Below are 20,088 nucleotides of genomic sequence, written 5' to 3' on the forward strand. Positions count from 1 at the left end.
GTTCATTTACAGTTTGATTAAAGAACAGGAAAAGATTGACTTAAAAAGTAGTGAAGTATGTTAACTGGCACTGCCTTCACATCAGAAGACAAGCATTATGACTGTGCTATTGAAGGAATGAGCAGTGCCTTATTACTCTGTTCCAGAATAAATTTGAAACTTCCTGTCAGATTAAAACTGTGTGTAAGACTTGAACATGAACCTGGGAAGATAAAGGATTAGGTACTGGTAGTAGTAAAGCTGTGAGGGCAGGTCGTGAGTAGTACCTGGTAGATTACTTGCCCACAAAAGGCAAATGTTTCATGTTTGAATCCCAGTCCAGCACACAGTTTTAATCTGCCAGGAAGTTTCATTAGTCTATTTTTGGCATATTGCTAATAATGTGAAAGATAAGAACAGCTGTGTCTTTCATGTGGAATGACCTTCCTAGAGTTGAAACATTTAATTTCAATGTTAGATCTGCACTCTAAATTTTATGAATATTTTATTGTCCTTGTAAGTAAATATCAAACAAATTCATCCAAATAATTCAGTGCGACACCAGTAAATTTTTAGACAGTAGCAGAACTTTTGAACATTTCCTGTGATGTTGCAAAATTTGATCTACACTAACAGCAAAAATACTTAAGTTTCCAGAGACAATTTATTTCTTGAACAATTGCAAATATTTTGTTCTATTGAGCACTACTCATACTGACCAGTCATTAGAGATATGGCACGATTCTGAATGAGCATCAAAATACCAAACTGATGCACCAAGGAACTCTATTCCCATTTTAGTTACTGGTATAAGGGGCTAAAGTGTAGGTAGCAACAGTTTTCAAATGCTTCAGACGCTGTGATGATAACTTGCTCCATAAATTAAAATGAGGCAGTTTACCAAGATGAGCTAGCTATGCAGTTTTGTTAAAACATACTCCGGCTGTGAAAGCACTCCTATATTTGGCATTGCTCCTTGCCAAAATCACCAAATGCTCCAGGCGGTCATGAAATAATGCTTCGTTGAACTGAGTAACATGCAGAGTGCAAATATTACAAGGGGCTATTGCTGCAGCCCTTATGCAAAATGTCTTTTTTCCAAAAAAAATAAATTAAATAAATAAAAAAGAAAAAAAAAGAAATGAAAAGGTGATTGGAACCTTTGCCAAAAGGATGGATCTGATATATATGATATTCTCTCCAATACACCACCATCAGAATACCACAGACAGTGTGCTACCACATACAGCTGAGGGGGAATAATATTAACTTCTTGTATCACTCACATTCGGTCTCCATATCCTGCAAATGCTTCTCACCTCACATGTGGGGTGACCTGTAAGGAGGCGCAAGCATGGCAGCCACCATTGAACACACCATTTGGTCTGGCATGCACACATCCATAACCAGCCATTTCAGGTCCAAATTTTTCCCATTGGCTAAACCCAGAGTGTCATTGGATTTTGCTGTGCCATTCAAGGAATCAATGTAGTTGCAGGTTGTAGATGCAGTGTAAAATTCTTCATATACGGTTCTGATGTCTGTCATCTTAGCAAGCCCTACAATTTGTGCCAAAACTACTCTCTTCCCTCCTGCAGACATGTTTTCACTTCCAAACTTGCCACAACTGACCAAACCTGATGTCAACATGTGGTATGACACATTGGTAGACATCACAGTGCCACTTTGCCCTGCAGTCTATGGATCCTACCATCCTCTAGGCCATTTCCAGGTCAAAGTGCTGCTTCAAGGGGGAAGAGGGGAGGAATTTAACAATAATTCTGCCTATCATACATACTGACTTTGACACCATGCCAGAGACATTATTACTATCCAATAAAACTACCACCAGGTCAGCCTGCATAAAACGCTCTAAGTGAGTGACATAGGTGTGACCACGAGCTCGCTGCACCAGATAAATACCAGTGCAGTATTGACAAGGTTCATTGCAGTGTCGAGCATTAAGTATTTGTAATACACCATCAGATCACCTGTTTACCAATACTGCTATCAGTCTTTGGTTCTGCATTTTTGTTTCATTTATTCTGGCACACAGCTACTTCAACTATGTCCACTGTACCTCGGTTAGCCCTCTATTCATGACCTGATTTGATTCACGGACAAAGTCTGACATTTTTATGTTGGTAGTGTCTTAGTTCACTGCCCCCTCCCCCGTTCCTAACATTGAGCCGCACAGCATGGTCGCGTAGTTAGAGGCCTCATGTCCCCATGTCATGAATCGTGCAGCCCCTTCCCCCGGAGGTTCAAGTCCTTCCATGGGCATGGTTGTGTGTTTTGTTCTTAGCGTAAGTTAGATTAAGTTAGTTTAAGTAATGTGTAAGTCTAGGGACCGATGACCTCAGTAGTTTGGTCCCTTAGGAATTCACACACATTTGAACCTAACATTGACTAAAACAGCAGCTTGCATCTCATCTTCAACTGTATAATTTAGGTTGAAGCCCAAACTGTTGACAAGAAACTCCATTATCTAAAGTAACATCTCTAATCCCTGCACTTGACTTAAAATACTTACCGTGAACTATCTGTCCTGTTATGTACACTAGCTAATTGTGTGATTAGTGTGCAGAAGGCATATCAGAAATGAGCGATATAGTCCACTGATATAAAATTGCAACCAATGAGATGGATCAGTTTTATGTTAAGATTAATAATTTTTTGCTGCAAAATTACATAATATGGCTAATGATAAATGACACCCAGCTCAAATATCATTTCATCCTTCATGAGCCTTTTCACTGAGTCATAACAGTTCTGTAACAGAGTGTCATGTAGCCCTTTCTTTTACTCATCCCAGTGAATCTATGTTCATGTTCAGATTTTTTGTTTGTTTGTTTGTTTGTTTGGCAGTCAAAGCATATAGCATTAATTAGTAAGCAAGAACGTGCAATTATGTTTATTTCTTTATATGAATGATCAAAATGAGTTTCTAAGAATAATTTTGATTTGTTGTATAAACAGATGACCTTGTAGATGTATAGTTAGGGGACTGATAAATGTTGTAGACTTTTTAATAATGGATTACATGATTCCCTGGGCTGAAGAGCATTTTAATTACAATTCTGTGTTAACAAGCAATATAATTTTCATATTTGAGTCTAGTTCTCCTTATAGCTATCACGTCCTACCAGTACCTCTTCAATCCCGAATAAAGGCCTTCTTTGATATGACAGCTCTCAATTTACTCATGATATTTTTTCTGAAGCTTCACTACACAAAACACTTACTCAGGCTTCCCCAGAAAATAATAGCATACTTTATTAACGATTACAAATAGCTGTAGTATAATTAAAATTCTCCTCACTGTTGTATCACTTCATTGTATAAAATATTTTAAAATATAAATTATGAAACCAACATTTTAGCCACATTATAGTGACTTTCCTCTGAGTAAGAGTAGGTTTACTGGAGGAAAGGCACCACTATTAAGTACAAACTATTGGTATCAATATGTCACATTTCTGGAACTTTATTGGCCCTAGATTATAATAGGGTAGTCATTGCGAGAGGGAGAGGGTAGGAATGAGGCTATTCATGAACTGTTTGGCTTGTTGATCATTGGTGCCTGTCTGCAAAGCAGCACTTGGCTGCTGATGTGCATGTGTTCTTCCTGGTGTACATGGTAATACACTGACAGTAGCTACATAGCTATTTGTTAAGAGTGTCACGTCCATTGCCCTGTGTGGCATCTGCTATGCACCTGTTCATGGCCTGTTGGGCCTGGATTGTTGGCAACTGAGTCACCAGAAGTTTGTAACTGTCCTCTCTATTAATGTTGTCAGGTTGCTTAGTAATTTCAGTCCCCTCCTATATTTTGCATTCACATCACCACAACTGTTTTACCAGTACATGCACTTCCCATAATGCCATTGGTTGTCCACAGTTATGGTGGTGTTTCTCTATTGCCAATTTAATGTGTAGTTCTAATCGCAAATAACGTTCATGTTCTGCCATGTGTGTACTAACTGGCCTCCTTGTCTCCCCTATGTGCTGACCTGCTTACATATGATGTAATGATATTGATATTTTCCAATAAATAGGGGCATCTTTCCTCCAGTAAAATCTGTCTTGCCCTTTGGAAAGCCATTGTAATGAGAGCTCGTGGTCACACCTATGTCACTCACTTAGAGTCAAAATGTTGGTTTTATAGTTTAAATTTTGTAATATTTTATATGTAATACAGTGATGTGGTACTACACTCATAATAATTTCAATCATCTTGGCACTGGCTGTGGAAGCCTTACCTTATAGTATGCTTGCCAGGTGAAATAACTGCAGAAAAAAATAAATAAATAAGTAGTATGCTATTTCGTGAGTGTTCATATCATTGACAGTTGATAATATTTTAACTGCAAATGGAAAACTGTATATTGCACTTCTTAAATACTCAGTATGTGCATTCCAGTTAATATTTTCATTTAGCTTAAACCTATAAATTTCATAAGTTTCACTCTACCATATGATTTTTGAGATGTTCAGAATCAATACATGTAGCTGGAACCATGTTTCTAAGCAATTGCTCCAAATATAATACAAAAGGAAAGGCAAATGAGACTAAAACTTCATCTATATTCAAAGTCTAAGAAATCTGAAGAATAAAATAGACCAACTGGTAATACATCTAAAAGATGAAGGATATGAAATGAACCTGATATACTATGTTTCTCTGAACATCACATTGCAGATGAAATTCAGAAGTAGTATGGAAGAAGGTGGAGTTGCAGTATTTGGTAAAAATGGTGTATTATATAGGGTGGTATGGAGCCGACTGACAAAGTTTGGCCTTGAACATCACACATATGCAGTAGCTTGTACTGACTGTAGAGATGTGAAGAGTAAAGGAGAGAATGCCATTTCATCTGCAAGTAGTAATAGTGTGTTGGTGCTTATATCATTGTGTTACCTCAGTTTGACATTATTGCAAACCTAACCCTGTGACTAAAATACAACATTCTTTTTGATGATACTTTAATGTTGGTCTGTATCATCAGAATACTGTACAGACTTGGGTGGAGAAGTTTGAAGACAATGATAGTGTGTTCAATGTGAAGTATGGTCCCCCAAAATTTGCAGAGTGTGGAGGAAGTTTTTAAACATAGTTCTCAATGCTTGGCACACTGGCAGTCTCGTATTTTAAGGAAGAGCTGCAGAAGTTTTTGATGAATACTTACGGAGACCAAATTTCATCTGTACAAATTTCAGATTGCTGAGAAACATAACCCCAGAAACAAGGAAGCATGAGTTACATTATGCACTAACCCACTACCCCCAACAATTTAATAAGTAAAAACCTGATTTCTTGAATAATTTGTTCCTGTCTGACAAATCCCATGTCCATCTTTTGGGCTTCATTAACAAACAGAAGCTGCAATACTGGTTACCAGTGAATCCTAAAAAGCTCCATGGAAAACCATTGCACTCTGCCGTAACAAGAGTTTGGCGTGGATTTGTTGTTTCAGGGCAGCAAGCCCATATATTTCTCCCTCTCTCTCTCTTTTTTAGGATGAAGACTGAGAAACAGTGATTATTAATTCAGAAAATTACGTCACTATGTTGAAAAACTTAGTTCAACTATGCTTTTGACAGCTTGGCATTGACCTGAAGGTTCTTTACTTTGAGCAAGATGGTGCAACAGCCTGCATTGCATGAAACAGCATGGCTATTGTTTGTGGAATGTTCAGAAGTGCTGTCTCTCTCGTTTTGGAGACATCACTTACCTCTTTGGTCACCTAATTTTACTGTCCAAAATTTTTGGTATGAGGATTCTTGAAATACCATGTGTTCTGGAGATGTGAAGTGAAGATTCAAGAACTCAAATGAGCCATTGTTGATGAACTTGAGACTACTGGTGGTGATCTATGGAGGCATGTGTATGGAAACTTGCAGTAGCACTTAGAACAGTGCATTAATTTAAGTAGATGCTGTCTTTCTGACATAATTTTGAAGAAAAAGCTTCTAACCTTTGGATAATAAATGGCATATTTCAGAGTTTTATAGACTATTTCTCTTTTTCTGTCCTGTTTCCATTTCACAATCTATGTACATCTGAAATGTGCCAACCATCTTGGCGCCATCCTATATAAATCTCTAGATTTAAGACAATACTGTGCTGAACAGCACTTTGAGGTGAGCAGCATCAAGATAACAGCATATAGTGCAACAGTCACTGTGCTGTTAATTTATAGGCCATTTGTCAGAAATCTGAATGGTTTTCTGAGGCACACTGAATTACTCTTGTCCCGCCCATCCAGAAAACCAAAATCATTCACAGTAATGGGTTACTTTAATGTGAACTCTTTAACAGAAAATAGAATCAGAATATACCCTGAACAGCAGATGTGCTCTTACAACTTAGTATCAGTGGTAGATTACCCAACTAGAGTGACAGCCAGTTCTAGTACCTTAACAGATAATGTATTTATTAACAAGGATACATGTAATAATTTAACAGTCAAAATATTATAAACGGCCTCTCTGATCATTATGGATAATTTCTCACCACGTGCCAAGAAAATATACAGAGAAAAGTAAATTTAATTTGGAAAAATATGAGGATTATCAACAGACACACCATGGAGAACTTTTTTTCATCAAGCACAGCTTGTGGACTAGTCTTCTTCTCCAAATTTAACAAATTTATGAGTGAGGTTACAAGTCTATTTGAAGAAACATTTCCTAAAAAGTTAGTAAGAGAAAATCTGCTTAAATCAGATTATTGGGTTACTAAGTGCATCAAAATTTTTTGTAGAACAAAAAGGGAGCTGAACAGGTTTGATATAAATGATCCTTCTATCAATTACAGTAAAACAAATTTTATTCAATTTTGCACAACTTCTAAAGATGAAGAAATAGGAGAAAAACTATGTGACCAGCTTTATAGGGTGGATATTTCAAAATAACAGGGCTCACGTATTGACAGGAAGCTAGTGCCCTTAAACCCCATCCTGGGTCTGTGCAAAAGAGTGTGTTTTGAAACTTATGCCTTATGCATGTTTGCCCTTACAGAAATATGGATACTATTAAATCTGCTTATTATGGTTATTTTCATGCCATTATGGAATATGGAATTATATTTGGAGGAAATCAGTCACTAGCTAAAAAAAATTGCTATACCCACATAAAAGAGCCACAAGAATCATGAAAGGAGTCACCCAAGAGTCACATGCAGAAATCTTTGTAAGGAACTTGAAATCCTCACATCAGCAACACAATATACACTGCACTACACAATTAAAGGGTCACTTTTTTTAGGCCCCCAATAATTGTCTCCCATTGTGACACAGAAGTTTGAAATTTGGCTCACAGGTGCCTGCACCCTTCCTCTGTAATGGTGCAAAAGTGTGGCATCCTGTGCCATTACCCTCGGGGCTCAATGATGCTTCAGACATTTCACCACAATTCTGCCTGATGCCACTGTGGATGTGTCTCTCAAGGGGAAGCTCATCACACCCCTTCTTACTCATATTTCACCTCTGTAATGGAGGTCAGTTGCCTAACATTACAGTGACATGGGTTTCTTATGAGTAGCTGAGAAAAACATTTCAGACACACCACCGTTCAAAATCGACAATGAAAGGCCTCATCAGGTGGCATAAAGGGTGTCAGTGAAACCACCCTCTCCCTAGAAGCATTAATTTTCACACATTTTGCTCTCAAAAATGACAGTTTACTGTGTGATGTACAACAGGACAATGTTCTTGACAAATTTTGCCACTCTGGCACTCAGACTATTAAATTGTTTCCTAAGTTCTTGTCACTGGAGATATGCCATTCCAGGGTGTTAGGCTGTATGGGGGGAATTTTTTGGTGTGAAAGGGATGACGGCTGTGGAAATGCAGGTACTGTTGGTGGTTGATGGGCTTAATGTGGACAGAGGTGTGGATGGAGCCATCAGAGAGGAGGAGCTCAATGTGTAAGAAGGTGGCACACTGGTTTAAGGAGTACCAGATTAAGCAGAATGGGGGAGAAACTGTTGAGATAGTAAAGGGATGAAGATATGGTGTCTCAGCCCTGAATCCAGATCATGAAGATATCATCAATGAATCTGAACCAGGCTAAGGATTTGGTGTTTTGGAAGGCTAGGAAGATTTCCTCTAGATGGCCCATAAATAGGTTGGCATAGGTAGGTGCCATGCAATTGACCATGGCAGAGCTGCAAATTTTTTTGTATATCTTCCCTTCAGAGAAGAAGTAGTTGCGGATTAGGATAAAGTTAATAAGGTGTATCAGGAATGAGTTAGTGGGTTTGGAGTCTGAAGGACATTGGGAAAGGTGGTGTTAAATAGCAGTAAGACCATGGGCATGAGGGATGTTGGTGTATGGGAGGTGGTATCAATGGTGACAAGTAGGGACTCAGGAAGTAAAGGGGTGGGGGTGATGGAGAGTCGGTGAAGGAAGTGGTTGGTATCTTTGACACTGGAGGCTAAATTATGAGCAATTGGTTGGAAGTGTTGGTCAATGAGGACCAAAATTCTTTCAATGGGGGCACAATAATTGGTCACAATGGGACGTTCAGGATTGTTGGGTTTGTGGATTTTGGGGACCATGTAGAAGATGGGTGTGCAAGGTCTCATAGGGATGAGAAGGGAATTGGATTCAGGGAAGAAGTTCTGGGAAGGGCCCAAGACATTAAGCAGGCGTTGTTGGAGGTTGTGTTGGACTTCTGGGATACAATGACTCTGACACAGTTTATAGGTGGAGGAGTCAGATAATTGGTGCAGTCTGCTGCCAGGTAGTCACTGCAGTTCATAACAACAGTGATGGAACCTTTGTCTGCAAGTAGGGTGACTAGGTCAAGATTAGCCTTGAGGTTGTGTATGTCTATTGTTACTTCTGCTGAAATGCTGATGTTGAGGAATGGACCTGGGGAAGGTTGGTGAGAAATGCTTATGGGTGGTTAGGTAGGATCACGGTTGGATAGTGGTATGAACTGGGAGAGGCAGGGTTCAATGTTCGAATTAGGTTGGCTTTGATTGGAGATACTGGCAGAAAAGTTCTTCCATTGCAGGGATCAGGAGAAGGAGAGTGGTCTTTGACAAGTCCAGCATGGTTAAATTTGGGTATAGGGTTAAAGGCGAGGCCTTTGGATAGGAAATTTCTGTGGAGCTGAGCATTTTGGTGCAAAGGTTAACAACAGTGTTGTGGGAATGCTTTGGCTTTGGATTTTGTGGAGTGTTGGTAGGGAGTTTTGTGGAGTGTGGCAAGTTGAAAAGGTGAACTAGGCAGCGCTTAGGTGCAATGAGGGATGGGCGAGGAGTAACACTGTGGATATGATGGGGGTTGGAAAGTGGTGCCCTGATGCGGCAGTAGAAATTTGGGAGGTTGAATAACTTACGGAGGTGCTGCCTGGAATGCTTCTCCAGGTATATTTTCATTAAAATCATAATTATGTTCTCCAACTTTCTTTCCTGATCAGTTTTTTTCCATTTTCTGCCTCTTCAAGAACTCCTCAAAATACATTTCTCCATTATCTGCTGAATTCCCTTCAGTTCTTTGATGCTGATAATATTAAGAGTTGATGTCTCACTATCATAAGTCAAAACTTATAAAACACATTAATTGTAGCCTTTCCTTTTCAGATGTATTGTAAGTTTGGTTTTTCCTGTCTATCCAGCCATTGTCTTTAACTGGCCTAAACACAAAATCTTATCAAATGGTCTTTATCATCTTATCTGAAGTGTTACCCGTGGCTGCACTCACTATTCAGTAGTTTTCTTATGATGAGTGATGTTGAGTACGTAAGCTACTGTATGTACAATAGCATCAGCTGCCCTCATGATGCATCAGCATATGCAAAAAGCTATTTCAAAGAGCAAATATTTTTTCCTAATTTGCGTAATGTTCTTCAAATGAATAAGTATTTTTTACTACACACTTTGTAAATTAGCCTATGTTCTTCCTTGGACTTCAAGCTATCTCCTTACCAAATTACATCAAAATTGGTTCAGCAGATTAGTTGTGAAAATGTAACAGACAATGTTGACAATGTTACTTTTGCATTTATAATATTGGTATGGATAAAACTTTCAATTATGGTATATTTTTCCCTGTTATCTGATATTGATGAAATAAAGCATACACAGTGCCCAAAGCTATCCTCAAGTTACCTGCAAAAATCCCATGAAAATTGTTCTTTTAGCTTTGAAGACTAGTGGGTTCAAACACACAAACAAAACTTTAAATAATTATAGTGACAATATTATGAAAAGGATAGATTGCTATGCACCATATAGCAGAGATGTTGAGTTGCAGCTAGGCACAACAGAAAGACTGTCAATGGTCTCTCTCCCCCCTCTCCCCCCCCCCCCCCCTCCCTTTATCTGTGAGTTAACATTTCTGCTATATTGTGAGTAGCAATCTATCCTTATCACAATACTGTCATTATTCCATCCTGGATTTTCTATTGTTTAAATCACAATATCTTTTTTCCCTGATCTGACTGTGATCAACCATAGCCTGTATGGTGTCCAAAGCTATGCTCAAGATCCCTGTGAAAACCTCATGAAAATTCATCTGGTATTTTTGGAGAAGCCTGTTTAAACAGACAGACATGACAGTTTTACAGATTTATTATTATTATAGAAGATCATAGAGCATTACAAATTTCATAGATATATTTTACTTAAATCTCTGAATGGTTGTAAACAATCTGACTGTGTTAAATTATGTCAGAATGATAAATTCTTCCTTGCAACATTTTTTTAAATGCCTTATATTGTTCATTATGGAGTTAAATAAGAATTTTCACTAACTTGATTGAGAAATTTTTGTGATGTCAATTACTGTAGTGCCAACTACGGGGTGTTCAAAAAGTCTCTGTGCAGTGCCGATTGGTTGTTAGCTGGGTGTGCCATATGCTGCAGTGGATGTACCAAAATGAAACTCACTCCAGTATCGTTGTGCATTTATTGTTTTGTTGAATAATATGGGACCCACAATCCGACATCTAGAAATTGCAACCCAAACTCCTATTTTCACAGAATGAAGTGGTTCCTCATGAATACACAATGGATTTGCAGCACTTCACATACGAGAATTTTGCGAGTTCATGTACCTGGATAAATGAAACCATGCCTCATCAGTGAAAAGCATTTTGTTAAGAATATCCCTTCCATTTTGTTGAACGAAATTTTTGAACCATTGGCAATAATACAATTTCTTGCCATGATCAGTATTTTTCAGTTCTTGCACAACTGTCACTTTGTATGGGAAAAGTTCTAATTTTTTCCTTATAACTGTGTGGGCCATTCCAACACTAACATTGATTTCCTGGGTGGGTTTTCTTACTGACTTGTTCGGACTCATGGACATTTCATTGGAAATATCGAGTAGTTTATTCACAGACAAAATGCTAGGACGATTGCTTCTCGGTGCATCTGTCACTGAAGCTGTACTTCGAAATTTGTTAATCAAATCTCGCACAGTATCGCGATGTGGGATTGTTGTCTCTGGGAAAACTGAATTAAATGTTTGATGAACTGAAATTCTGTATTTACCGCCAGCTTTGAACACTTGTTCGACTAAAAACTCACATTCTTCAATGGTTAGCATTTTAACACTGACAAAAACGAAATGAACTGACAAAGGAACTAAACTTGAACATTCACGTCAACACATAACAACACACACCAACGATACTACTGATGGTGGCTGAGATAAACAAAACAGTGGAATGTTGGGAGAGTCACTTGAAGGGAAGTAACCAGGCAGGTGAACAATCATACGGTATGCACGGTTAACAATCATACGGCACTGCGGAGAGGCTTTCTGAACACCCCGTATATGCCTTCAGATTTTACATTTACACTTTTGTTGATTATATTACATGCAGTTATGTCAATATTTTTGTTCCAGGAGTGCACTAGACTTCTCTCTTGCAAAATTTCCAAGCACTGAGTGTACTTTGTACTCCACAGGGAAGATAACTTGCTTGCCTTACACATACTATATAGCACACTGTGATCTTGACTTACAAAATTGGCCATATGACGTACATACATGTACAATGTGGTTTTCATCTTGGTCTCACAGAGGCAAACTTGTGAATGCAACTTTTAATGACAAAGGGGTAAGGAAACTGCTATTACAAGATCACAGTGAAAAGTTCTTGGCCTTGCTTTGACATCAATGTAATTTTTTATACATTATGAAATAATGTATATAAAATATGAGTGTGACCTGCAGAATATTTTTTTGTATGGCTTTTTAAAATAGTCATGTTGTTTGTGTTCCACTGAAATGGACAAATTTGAATATTTTTAGGACATAAAAGGCTTCTCAAAGTTGCAATGATCATATCAATAAAATATACTTGAAACATAATAAAGTGGACTTACTCCATTTGCTATTATTCTAGTCCTTTTAAATTACAATTTCTTTCTTGTTTTTCATCTACTTTTATTTGTGCATGTACTACATATGCAGTACATTCTCTAAATTGCTATGCAGTGCATACTCTAAATTGCTAAATTCTTAATGATGTAATATTTTATGTAACTTTATTATTTATGTCATAGTATTCAACCTGCTGATTGCAGCAGCTTTATTAGTTTTCTGTAAAACATTTTTCTCTGAGATAAATCAGTAACTGAAGTTGTCTTATTAGCACATAATTGTTGAAATACTATGAGCTAATCAGCAGCCTTTAGAGGATTGACGTCACTCATTATAAAAAACCGATAATTTTCCATTTTTCAGTAGCCAGTTTCATTTTTCCACCAAATAAATCATTTAAAAATTATCTACAATTAGAGCTCGATCAAACCAAAAATTATTGGTAAGTGATGGCAGTTCACAATCTGAACAGGAAAAGAATAGCAGAGGCAGGAGAGACAAGGGACAAGGTAAGGTGAGGCAGTGGGAAACAGGTTAGCAGCGGTTTAGGCCAGGAGGAGTGTGAGGGTGCAGGATATGCTGGAGAGAAATTCCCACCTGCATAGTTCAGAATAACTAAATAGCTCACGGGGTGAAACAGTTGTTGAGGACATTTGTGTTGTGATGTCCAACATGTCAGGCAACTGGAAACAAAGTTTGTTGTTTGTCACAGTTTGGCAATGGCCATACATGTGAGTGAACCGTTGGTTACTTGTCACGCCCACACAGAATGCTGCACTGTAATTGCAGTATAGCTTATATATAATATGACTGCTTTCACACATGGCCTTTCCTTTTGTACAATAGGAAGTGCCTGTGACTGGACTGTGGTAGTTGGTGGGGGGTGGGTGTATGGGACAGGTATTGCACCTGGTTCGAACAAAAGTGAATGACACATCAGCTGCAGGATTGGGCACAGGATTGGAGAAGGGATGGACAAGGATATTCCATAGGTTGGATGGATAGTGGACCACTACTTTGGATGATATGGGTATGACATCATCTCAGGACATGATCGGATGTAGTCAGAGCCCTGATGAAGGAAGTGTATGAGCTTTTGATAATGGGTGATCAGAGGAATGGCAGTTGGTGGATGGTTAGATGTTTAATGGTGTCAGAGGAGGAGATGTCATGGGAGATCTGTTTGTGTATGAGCTGGATAGATAATATCTATCAAGAAAAGGCTGTGGTAAGGCTATCAGTATATTTTAACAGCTCCTGCTTTCCACTGCAGGTGCAGCTTCTATGGGTGGCGAGGCTGTATGGAAGAGACTGTTTGAAATGGAACATGTGACAGCTGTCAGATTGAAGTTGCTGTTGGCAGTTGGTGTGCATGATATGAACATATGTATTTATGGAGCCATATGAGGTGAGGAGTTTGAGATTATGAAGGAGGTTCATTGAATTGAGAAGAACCAGGTGAAGTGGATTTGGGAGTAGGTGTTGAGCTTATAAATGAGAGAGCAAGTGTTGTCCCTGCTCTGAGCCCAGATCATGAAAATGTCATCAGTCAACCTGAATCAGAGAAGGGGTTTTAGGTGTTAACTAGATAAGAAGAATTGCTCCAGAAGCCCTATAAATAAGTTGGCATTGGATGATGCCAGACAAATACTGATAGAAGTACCTTGGGATTTGTTTACATATTTGGCTTTCAAAAATGAAATAATTATGGATCAGGATTTGGTTGGGTAGGGAATAAGGAAGAGGTATTGAATCTGGTATCAGGAAGGCATTGGGAAACATAGTGCTTGGGAGATGTTGGTACATAAGAATTTCAAATTTGCAGTGGTGTCAGATGGGGCAGGAGTAGTTGGGCCAGCTTTCTCAGGTGGAATTGCAAATGTTGTTCCAACTGTTTAAGGGCAAGTGTTTCTACTGCAATGATAGCATCATGAAGTTGTGGTGTCTGAGTGAAAGGATCTTGCAAAGGAAATAGAAGCTGTCAAGGATGCTTTGAGCTTGGATTGTATAATTATGGAAATCAGAGTAGTGACGGAGAGGGACTGATGGAATTGGAAGAGGTGAAGATTCTAGCAATAGGATAGGTGACAGCCTGAGATGCCAATTTTAAGGGTAAGCTCATTATGTGGGATATCACGTGCAAGACAAGATTTAAGAAATAGGATGTATGGTAGGAGTTTTGCTAGGACAAAAGAAAATTTTCAGATATGACACAGGTAGGAAGAGCAGGGATTCTTGACTGGATGGCTGGGAGACAAAAGGAATGATGGAAAAATGATTTAAAAAGAATGAAAATCAGAAGGTGAAAATTTATTGTCAGAGTGCTATAACAGGAATAAATGGTAGGTGCTATTTAGACAGCTATGTGGAGGTTAGAACTATGGTAAGAAAATGTTGTAAAGAAGCAAGAAGTAGGGGGTGTGGCTATAAATAGATAAGTTCAATTGCAAACTTTCAGGTGTGACAGTAAATAAACATGCATGACCAAACAATGTGATCAAAAAATAAATGAATGTGATGGGATATTGGAAAAAAATCTCAACACTAAAAAATAATTATCGAGGAGTAATGAAATTTCAGGAATATATTTGTTGGGGTACTGTCTTTAAGTAATTAACATTGCAGGATCACATGTTAATATAAGTGCAAAGTAGGCCATTGCAAATGTGAAATGCTGCTGTAGTAATAAAGGTGTAACCACCCGAATGTTGAATTCAAGCCTGCAAACTTGCATGCATTGTGCTGTACACATGCCAGATTCAGTTTATGGATGGAGTTCCATGCCTATTACATTTGGCTGGTCAATACAGGATGGTTAATGCTGTTTGTGGGTGATGCTGGAGTTGTGATATGAGATGATGTCCCATATGTGCTCCATTGGAGACAGATCTGCTGACTGGGTAGGAAAGGCTACATGTTGACACTCTGTAGAGCATGTTGGATTACGATAGTTGTTGTGGAGAAGTGTTATCCTGTTGGAAAATGCCTCCTGGAATGCTCTTCATGAGTGGCAGCACAACAGATCAAATCACCAGACTGACATGGAAATTTGCAGTCAGGGTGCATGAGATCAGCACGAAAGTGCTGCTGCTGTCATACAAAATTGCATCCCAGACCATAACTCCAGATGTAAGTCCAGTATGTTTAACATTCAGATAGGCTGGTTGCAGGCCCTCAACTAGCCTCCCCCTAACCAACACACAGCCTTCACCAGCACTGAGGCAGAACCAGATTTCAGCAGAAAACACAACAGAACTCCACCCTGTTCTCCAACAAGCACTTGCTTGACACCACTAAAGTCACAAATTATGGTGGTTTGGGGCAGTGCAATGCATGCTACAAGGCATCTGGTTCAGAGCTGTCCTTGAAGTAATTAATTTGCAACAGTTTGTTATGTCACTGTGATGCTAACTGCCACTCAAATTGCTGATACAAATGCAGTATCATGCACCAGAGCCACATTCCAAACACAGTGGTCTTCCTTCTCAGTAGTGCCATGTGACCATCCTAAGGTAGGTCTTTTTGCAGCTGTACATTCTTGTTACCACCACTGACAGCAGTCGTGTACAGTGGCTACTTTCCTGCCAAATCTTTCTGCAGTATCACAGAAAGAACATCCGGTTTCTTGTAGCCCTCTTGTAGCCTTGTTCAAACACAGTGAATTACTGATAATGTTATCTTTGTCACTTTAAAGGCATTCTTGACTAACATCAGCTCACCACATCCAATCTCAAACATAACTAATGTCCATGACCTTCACAGTGTGTATTTAAAGCAAACCTGATTTGCATTCTCATTCTAGTATCATTCTTATGCAACTGATGTGAAATTAAAGTAGGCATTATTTTTCAGATGTAGAAACATGCCTACCAACTTTTGTTTAAGCTGCATGACTCATTGGTAATGCAATTTTTTTCCTGTCATTGTATTAGCATGGTGGGTCATTACAACAGCAGGGTTCAAATTACACTCCAGAGTGTGATTGGTGTATTTTGAAGGTAGGTATTACAGAGGAAAAGAAAGTATAGACATAGTAAGGAATACAGAATGGACAAGTAATTTGTAGGTAAGTAAAGAATGACAGAAAAAAATATAAAGGGAATGGGATGGAAGAGAGCTGAATTTGCAATGTATAACAACAACAAAAATTCCTAAGTGGAATAATACATAAAAGAAAGAGACATCAACAATAGAATGGAAAGGTAAATTGCTACTCTCTGTAAATATGACATGTTCAGTTGTAGACAGGCACAACAAAAAGACAATTAGAAATTATTTTTTGCCAAAATCTTCTTCAGAAAAAGAAACACACACGCATTGATTCATATAAGCAAGCATACCTGATGTATGACCGCCATCACTGGCAAGTCAGACCAGAATCAAAATGAAAGAACGGCACCCACTCACCTATAGCTGACTGATGTGTGGCACATAGGGGCTCTCAACAGAATACTGCACTTACACTAGCTCTCACTAGCAAAAATATGCAGTTTTCAGATTCACACACACAACCACACAGATACCCAAATGCACACATCCATTGTGAGATTGATTATTGGTAATTGATCATTGAGACCAGTTGGAAGGAAGGAGAGGAAAAGAGATGATGGTGGAGGTGAAGGGGAAGAGAAAGAGGTAAGCGAATAACACAGCCACACAGATACTCAAATGTACACACCCACTGTGAGAATGATTATTGATAATCAATTATTGGGAGCAGTTGGAAGGAAAGAGAGGAAAGGAAATGGCAGTGGAGATGAAGGGGGAGAGAAGGAGGGAAGAGAATAAGGGGGCAGGGCAGAGAAGGGAGAGAATATGCCCATGTCAGAGGGGATGATGGAAGCCGATTAGGAGAAGGCAGTACGTGATCTGGATGGGGGCGGAGTGACAGGGACAGAAGAGACAAGGGAAAAGGTAAGGTGAGGTAGTGAGAAACAGGTTAGCAGAGGTTTAGACAAGGGGGATTGCAAGTGCACAGGATATTCTGGAGAGACAATTCCAACCATGTAGTTTAGCTAAACTAATGCTGGAAGGGAGTATCCAAATGGCTCCCGTAGTGAACCAACTGTTGAAATCATTTGATGTGGTGCGCATCATGATAGGCATCTGGGCAGTCGAGAGTTGTTATTTGCCACAGTTTGGCAGTGGCCATTCATGTGAGTAGACAGCTGATCACTTGACGTGCCCACATAGAATGTTGCACAGTAGTTGGAGCACGTATGGCTCTGCCATTTATAGGGCTGAAAATGCATGGGACTAGACTGTGATAAGGAAATGATGGGTGGGTGTATGTGTGTTTGACCATGTCATGCACTCAAGAAAGGAGAGCACAGTTGGGTCAGACAGAGGTATTAATTTTCGGAGCAGGAAAAAGGTGTCTGGTGAGTAATAACAATCACTGCAATGTATCATCAGCAGTTTGAAACACCATGAAATGTTGCTTCTGTTGATGCAAATATGTGTACCAGTGTTCCATAGCATCATTCTACTGACTGCAGGGGGCACTGAGGCCTGAAGCAAAGTGGTCTTGTATGCTCCAAGTTTGTCTGCCTGGTGCTGCAGTGACTTTTGTAACAATTCCATCTTTAGCTGCTACTGTTGCACTAGCTGCTGCTGTTATTCCAGGAGGCAAACCAATTTAGTGCCTATGGTACCAACAACTTCCTTTCTCCTCATCACCAATGTTATATCTGCATGTAGCCACATACCAGTTCACACATCAGAACCCAGGAGAGAAATACCCAAAGCTGGAATGTGGAAGAGCCACCTGCAGAAGATAACATGATACCAAGTGGTAGTCAGTCTAGGCACAGCTGACTGATGGTGTACAAGACAAGATTAAGACAGGTACAAAGCAACCTGGGTAACAAAGATGATGATGATGTTTCAGATTGTGGGGTGCTCGACTGCACGGTTACCATCACCCATACAAATTCCCAACCTTTACTCAGTCCAATCTCACCACTTTCATGAATGATGATGAAACAATGAGGACAACACAAACACCCAGTCATCTCGAGGCAGGTGAAAATCCCTGACCCCGCCGGGAATTGACCCCGGGACCCCATGCTCAGGAAGCAGGAGTGCGACCACGAGGTCACGAGCTGCAAGGTAACAAAGAGTCCCAAAGCTAAATCCTATACAACATTGATGTCAACAGGCCAAGAACAAAGAGGAATACAATCCAGAAAATGACCAGAGAGAAGAACCAAGTGTCAAGAAAAGTTGTTATTGTTATTTCATAGTACAGGATGATAGTACCCAACAGTATCACGTGCGAGGACAGAACTGACGGAGCGTTTGCTAGGATGTCATATTTATACTAGCTGTAAAGGACACTGTTGGGCAACATATTTATATGATAAAGTAGGTGACATGCTTAATATTTGAGCGCAACCCTGCTATGATACTACGGCCTGTAACAACAATTTACATTGATTTCCTCCACAGGAAATGGAGCCCCATACCAGACTATGTGTGAAAGTAGGGGCATGACATATAACAATTGCTGTAATTACTGTGAAGCATTTTATGTGGATATAATGAATATTACCCAGCTATTGGAGCTCAGTGCTGTGAAATACTATCTACATCTACATTTACATCAACACTGATAGTCCGCAAGCCACTATACGGTGCTTGATGGAGGATACCCTGTACCAGTACTAGCCATTTCCTTTCCTGTTCCACTTACAAATAGAGTGAGGGAAAAATTACTCTCTACTCATATATGCCTCCATATGAGCCCTGATTTCTCGTATCTTATCTTCGTGATCCTTACGCGCAATGTATGTTGGTGGCAGTAGAATTGTTTGGCAGTCAGCTTCAAATGCCAGTTCTCTAAATTTTCTGAATAATGTTTCTCAATAAGAACATTACCTTCCCTCCAGGGATTCCCATTTGAGTTCCTGAAGCATCTCTGTAATACCTACATGTTGTCAAACCTACCGGTAACAAATGTAGCAGCCCACCTCTTAATTGCTGTGATGTCTTCCTTCAATCCGACCTGATACAAATCCCAAATACTTGAGTAGTACCAAGGGTAGGTTGTACCAGTGTCCTATATGTAGTCTCCTTTACAGGTGAACCACTCTTCCCTAAAATTCTCCCAATAAACTGAAGTCAACCATTCACCATCCCTACCACACTTCTCACATGCTTGGTCCATTTCATATCACTTTGCAAAATTATACCCAGACATTTAAATGACTTGACTGTGTCAAGCAGGACACTAGTAATACCTTATCCAAACATTACAGGACTGTTCTTCCTACACATCTACATTAACTTACATTTTTCCACATTTAGAGCTAGCTGGAAATTTTGTCTGATTGATTTTGTATCTTCCTACACTCACTCAATTTCAACACCTTATCGTACACCACAGCATCACCAGTAAACAACTGCAGATTTCTGCCCACCCTGCCCACCAAATCATTTATATATATAGAGAACAACAGCAGTCCTATCACACTTCCCTGGGACATGCCTGACAATATGCTTACCTCTGATGAACACTTGCTGTCGAGGACAACATACTGGGTTCTATTAGTTAAGTAATCTTCAAATCACTTAAATATCTGCAAAATTATTTCATACACTCGTACCTTCATTAATAGCCTGCAATGGAGAACACTTCCTTCTGGAAATATGGAATCTTCCTGTTGCCTTCATCCATAGTCCACAGTATATCAAGTGAGAAAAAGACATGCTGAGTTTCACACGAGCAATCTTTTGTTGATTCATGGACATAAGCCT

At 39.3% G+C, this 20,088-nt stretch overlaps 1 protein-coding gene across 2 annotated transcripts in view; it reads left to right on the top strand.

The window, feature by feature from the left end:
- Nucleotides 1–20,088, top strand: part of LOC126485166 (neuronal acetylcholine receptor subunit beta-3-like) — a 269,629-nt gene that overhangs the window by 190,705 nt on the left and 58,836 nt on the right. For both annotated transcript variants that reach the window (XM_050108841.1, XM_050108842.1), the window contains exon 5: nucleotides 11,851–12,064. In XM_050108841.1, the coding sequence (XP_049964798.1) occupies nucleotides 11,851–12,064 (214 nt within the window). The remainder of the gene's footprint in view (nucleotides 1–11,850; nucleotides 12,065–20,088) is intronic.

This window comes from Schistocerca serialis, chromosome 6 (assembly GCF_023864345.2).
Source record: "Schistocerca serialis cubense isolate TAMUIC-IGC-003099 chromosome 6, iqSchSeri2.2, whole genome shotgun sequence".
NCBI classification, from domain to species: domain Eukaryota; kingdom Metazoa; phylum Arthropoda; class Insecta; order Orthoptera; family Acrididae; genus Schistocerca; species Schistocerca serialis.